Source organism: Canis aureus, chromosome 1 (assembly GCF_053574225.1).
Source record: "Canis aureus isolate CA01 chromosome 1, VMU_Caureus_v.1.0, whole genome shotgun sequence".
Taxonomy (NCBI): domain Eukaryota; kingdom Metazoa; phylum Chordata; class Mammalia; order Carnivora; family Canidae; genus Canis; species Canis aureus.
The window spans coordinates 81,855,441-81,861,440 of NC_135611.1; the positions used below are offsets into that span (position 1 = coordinate 81,855,441).

General features: G+C 37.8%; 1 protein-coding gene across 1 annotated transcript in view; it reads left to right on the plus strand.

Moving 5' to 3' along the window:
• The window catches only part of LOC144318865 (guanine nucleotide-binding protein subunit alpha-14), a 184,958-nt gene extending 183,340 nt beyond the window's left edge, over positions 1-1,618 (plus strand). Inside the window, exon 7 of the mRNA XM_077906305.1 lies at positions 570-1,618. Coding sequence (XP_077762431.1) covers positions 570-760 — 191 coding nt within the window. The 3' untranslated portion in view covers positions 761-1,618. The remainder of the gene's footprint in view (positions 1-569) is intronic.
• Positions 1,619-6,000: the final 4,382 nt, after the last annotated feature.

Sequence of the window (6,000 nt, forward strand, 5' to 3'; positions counted from 1 at the left end):
AGAGCACCCACTCCTTCTTATGTGTAAGTTACCGTGGCAGCCTCCTTCCTGGGCACATGGTAGATGCTGAAGTTTTTACACAGAGGACCAATCCCAGGCTGCAAAGTTTTTATGTCCTGTTGCTAATTATTTCTGGTACGGGAGGTCTCAAACAGCAGCAAGTCTGATACTGATATATAGAGTACTGTGGGGTAGCGCCCTTTTTCCTTTTATTAACTGCATGGGCCATGTGGTTGAGAGACCTCACCCTTTAAAATCAGACTTGTTCATGTTCCCACATTCTCCCCTTTCCTGCTCCTAGTCCACTTCTGTCTGCCTGAGTGGCCCAAATCAGAATGTTTAATTGGGTCACTGTTTTTCAACAATTTGCTTTAAAGTACACTTTTTAGATAGCAGTGGATGCTTTAAAAGTCTCTCTTACGGGTTCATTAGGAGATATAACAACACTCCAGGGAAGCGATTCTCTAGAAATAAGAGAACTCAAAGAGGGAGTCCATCAAAACTGATTTGGGGAGGACTTGGTAGTTAGTATCTTTCTTCTTTACTCCTGTAACTGCACTCTTGACTAGGACCCAAGCAGGATGTCAAAGCTGCCAGAGACTTTATCCTGAAGCTTTATCAAGATCAGAATCCTGACAAAGAAAAAGTCATCTATTCTCACTTCACATGTGCCACAGACACAGAGAATATCCGCTTTGTGTTCGCTGCTGTGAAAGACACAATTCTCCAACTCAACCTTAGGGAATTCAACCTGGTGTAGAAGCTGCTGCCTACTCCTCACCCATTCCCCGAGACAGAACCTGCAAGCTCCTCACATTTGATTTGCAAGCGCTCGTGACATCAACCCACCCCCTGGCAGCACCAAGTCCATCACGCAGGCCACAGGGACAGGTGATGGACCTTGTGAGATATTTGAGTAAAGCAAACTTTTTCAAAGTCTTTATTTCTAAATTGTTTTTATATTTCTTTTCTTGACTTTTGGCTATAAGATTTCATGTAAGTTTTGAATTTGATATTTTATAGAATTTTTTAAAAGCCACTGTGATTTACTATTTTTTTTTTAAGTTAAAGTGTGTTTAATAATAGTCCTTAACACATCCTGTAATGGAGGGATCTGTTAATTTATAGATCATGCCTTGAGACCTCTAGGATTAATTTTTTTTTAAAAGAAAGTTAATGGGTTTGAAGCTTTTTATTCAATCTTTTAACTTTGAGATTCTAAATTGAATGTTTTTCTCTTTGTGCTGAAGCATGCATTTAACATGTCATCAAAAGATTTTTAAAGTTTTTTTGAGTTAAATATTTCTTTTAGTTAAATATTTCTAAGCCACATTCATGACTGTATCAGTATATCTTAATTTTGCCATATTTTGATCACTATACAGCCAAAGTTGACATAAATGGGCTCTAGATAGCATATATGTTGTGTTGATGAAATGTGTATCTGTGTGTATATATGACCAAGTCTTGTAAACTTATGAAGTGGCTGAAAGCCTAAGTTGTTTAACAAATGTAATGTAACCCCTGCCAAAGTTCCGATGGCCACCACAGATTTGTTGTTTGAACCACAATATGCTGTGCCTTTCTGAGGAGGCTAAGAATATACCATCTGCCATTAGCATTGGATTATGTTGTGTTTCTTTGTGCTTATGGTTGATTGATATACTATGAAAGTCACAGCATTTTTCTAACTCAAACTTTCTAAATGTCCTTGTAGGGAAGGAGAAATAAATTTCCTTTTACCTTCTTGGTTCCTGAGATCCCCAAACAGATTAGGGAAAACAAAACACATTAGTTTAATCATATGTGTGCCTCTGTATACAGGAGAGATAACGAGATGAACTGAGTAACTTTCCGAGTAGGCCAGGCTCTCCCCTTGAGTAAGTTCTTCAGCTAAAGATGTTGGGGGAGGAGGAATCACTAGGAAGGAGGTTAATCAGGTGCAGCCCAGTAAAGGGGAGAGTAAGGGTGTTAGAATGTAGAGTCAGCCTCCTCTTTCTGGCACAGAGAGGGAGAGACCCTCACAAATGGAGATTTCGTTTATACAAGTACATTTCCCTCAGGAAATGGAGGGTAGCTTTTACTAGGTTTTCAGAGCTTTTGCTGGATCTCCTGTTTCTTAAAAATAATTAGTTCAAAATAATCCTTATGCCAAAGAGGCATACTTTAGGGTGCCACAGTCTATTTCCCTTTGGGTCTGCCTTTGAAATATCAAATTAGTTTCACAGCCCAGAAGCTGAGTTGATTGACAGATTGCCTGTAGCTTCACTGAACCAGTCTCAGTCTTGAGAGAGAACAGGTCAGGTTGGTTAACAAGTTGTGTCTCCTTTCAGGAAGTAGAAGCCCAGTTAGGCCTCTTTACTACAAACAGGTATTTAATAAGCATTTCTATGGTAAAAAGGAAAAGGTTAACAGTTGGGGCAAATTATACACTAAACCTCGGTCCTGAGGGCAGTGGGTCAGAAGACTTCTACATGTTGGGATCAGAGGATCTTTTGCAGTTTGAATGTCTCTGTCATCAGGTGTTGAGGTAAACTTTGGCCCACAAAGCAACAAGCGTGACAACTGTAAACATGAGCTATTGTGGCCATTTCTGTGGAGTTTATATCAAGTCTTTCACATTTAGTTTGCAGGCTTGGGTCAACACTTTTGAAAAACTGAAATAATAATTTCTGAAAATGATGAAAGACTTACAAAATGGCCATCATCAAAGATCTGATGAGAGTTCACACTGCAAGGCAGCTGACAAGGACATCTGATTACTTCTGTGACCTACATTTTAAGATAAGCAGAATTTTAAGTGATAGCATTACACCAGGAGATATCGAATTTCCATGCAGTTTGTTTTTAGTGATTCCAAGTCAAAAAATAGCAGAGGAAAACTAGGAATGCGAGTTTGAAGAGGTCAATAGCAAGATTATGTGAGGAAACTAGAAGACTTAATGATTAAGTCCATTTACTACAGGTAAATAAACCCTCAGACAACACAACTAGATACGGATACCCACAAGAGTGTATTATAGTTTCTACTGAAGCATCATCTTGCTCTGTAATCATCCACACTTTTACCAAGGATAATTACAATAAAATTACACTTGGCCTGATTACTTACATAACAAGAATAGTGATTGACCATATAGACTCTTTTAAATGTGCTTTATTGGAACTTTTTATAAGGACTCTCAATAAGAGCCTCCTGAGGCTAGAAAGCCAAGATCTTACCCTCACTCTTTGACTACAGTACCTATAGATTTGAGTTAGTCACTCTCTTCTCAAGATCTCCCAAATATCCTAAGGTTCCTGCATCTGCCAGGAAATAATCTTTCTTATAGGAACCCTGGAGGAAGGGAGCTATACTGACTCCATGAAGTCAATCTAATCTTCTTAAAACCGTATAATCACGTCTGATTCTATGGACATTCTCAAATATGACATTCCACTCAAAGTCTTGGTAATATAACTAGTGTTTCTATTTGTGTCCTGTGTCAAGGAGAACAGCTTCTTATTGAGATTATACAAATAACTATTACCATGAAAATAAGAATGGTCTCTGAGTTTTCAAATTCTGGAGGATCGGATCATTGAGGGAGAGAGTAACTCTTTCATCCTGTTCATTAATGTATACTTTACCAAATTGCTGTAAGTCATAGGTAACTTAAAGAAAAGTTTCCTTAAATCTAGAAACAAGCAGTATTTCCAACAAAGTCATAAAAATTAAAACCATCCTCATGATGATGATGTCCATGTAATTCTTGTTGATCTTTTACTACAGATTTTATAATTTCACTTTTTCCATTGAGTTTTGTAAGTTCAATGGTACAATTTTAAAGTTATTGAAAACCTGTACTTATCAGAGCCCTTTCCATGAATCCCCTTGAAGATGAAGCAGTTTCGCAAAAGCAAAACAGTAACTTCTATAAATGGCAAAACACTTTAAATATGGCATGGTTAAAGATCTGGTGAGCATTCACTATAATACAACTAACTGATAAGAAATTTTGGTTATTTCTGTAACATTATTTTAAGAAAATAAGTAGAATTATAAGTGGTAGCACTTATACTATGACATAACAGATTTCAAGAATTACATACAATTTCTGGAACGTTTATATTAATAACATATATCCATACAAATACAAACTAAACAAAGGTAAGCATCAAAGATTTACAAGTGCTTCCAATGTAACAAAAGTCAAATTAGTTTAATAGTTCTTTACAAGGAGAGAGACAAATCTTGACCTGTTTCAGGGGCCCTCTGGAATATCCCTAAGTTAGTTTAAAGTCAGAAAGACTTCATCCAGATTTTGAGGTTCAGCTCTTCAAAAATATCAATAGTTTTGAAATACTTGACTAGAATTAGGATTTCTTGATTACCTACCTAACCAAAGTGAAAATGGATTTTAAAGGCAAATACAGAAAGTTACATAATTGTGAGCAGAACTTGGCTCTTAATATTGAGAAGACTCAGTTTTCATAAGTAATCAAAGACCTGATGATGAAGATAACATGAAACACAGGAAGTTATTTCAGTAAAACACAAAATCTTTTGCTTTCCTTAAAAGGTAAGAATCTTTTAAGGTTTTTGATCAGGAGCAGATCCAAAGTCTGAGAGAACTTTGTCCCCTTGTCACCAGCTAGACCCCAAGACCTGACCTTTACTTCCTACTTGCTTGAACTCACCGATCTTGGTCCTTTTTTCCTTAGGCTCTTCTTTCCAGTTTGTCTCTTAACTCACGCAGTCCAAAACTGCCCCTTGAGCAATAACATAGCACTTGCCCTGACAAGACCTTCAGCTGGCCAAGACCACCCAGACCAGTTTGAGCTTAACCCCCGACTTGCACTTGCACAGGACCATGGAGAGACCTCTAGAATGACCTACGACTACCTTTACCCCATTGTAATACTAAAATTGCCCTCCAAGGAGGAGCACAAGCCTCATTTACATAACATACAATGTAAGACAGGCATTTTAAAGTACAATTGTCCTCTTATGCTCATGCCCGCCTCCACATACTATGACAAAAGATCCCCTTTTTAGAGGAATTTTTAAAAAGATTTTGAGAGAGAGAGAGAAAATAAAAATGAGCCAGGGGAGGGAGAGGGAGAAGCTAAGCAAGGATTCAGATGCAGGACTCTGCTTCAGGACCCTGAGATCATGACCTGAACCAAAGGCAGGTGGTTAACCAACTGAACCATCCAGGTGCCCCCTTTTTTTTTTTAAGATTTGAGAGAGGGAGTGAGCAAGCACATGCCCACAAGCGGGAGGAGACAGAGAGGGAAAAGAGAATCTTCAGCAGGCTCCATGCCCAGCACAGGGCTCAATCTTACAACCCTGAGATCATGACCTGAGCCAAAATCAAGAGTCAGACACTTAACAGAGCCATCTGGGCACCCCAAGAGATCCATTTTTAAAATATTCATCATAGCCCTAAATAAAAGGAACCCATCCACCCTTGCTTACAGAGTCACCGCTTTGGAAGTTACTCCCTGTGAACTTTTTTTGCTGCAAATTTTACCTTGTGCAACAAGTCAGTCAACCTGGTGTAGTATTGATCTTGTGACTGGCCAAGGAGCAAAGTCAAGCTGGTTTAGTTCCACGTTTGCCAGATGGAAGAAAACTTTTAGTTTTATATGAGTAGACTATTGATAGTAAACTTTATCTTTATACATTTATGAATTCTATTTTAGCTAGCTTAATTACATAAGGTTTTTCTCTCTCTTTCCAACTTTATATAGCCAATTAATTTTCCCTTATTCTCCTCTTTCCTCTTCTGAAACAACTCATTCTATTCTAGGAGAAAACTTTTTCCTATACCAAAAATGCATCTTTGTACCTCATACCTTTTCTTTACCAAAAGCACATCTTATTTTCCTTGTATACAGAGAGGTTTTCCTTACTATTTCTAGTAGTTTTAATTACATATGTTAATTATAATTAGTATTCCCAACTCTCTGAAACCTTAATTTCTAGAAGAAGCAGTTATCAACTATAGTTTGGCA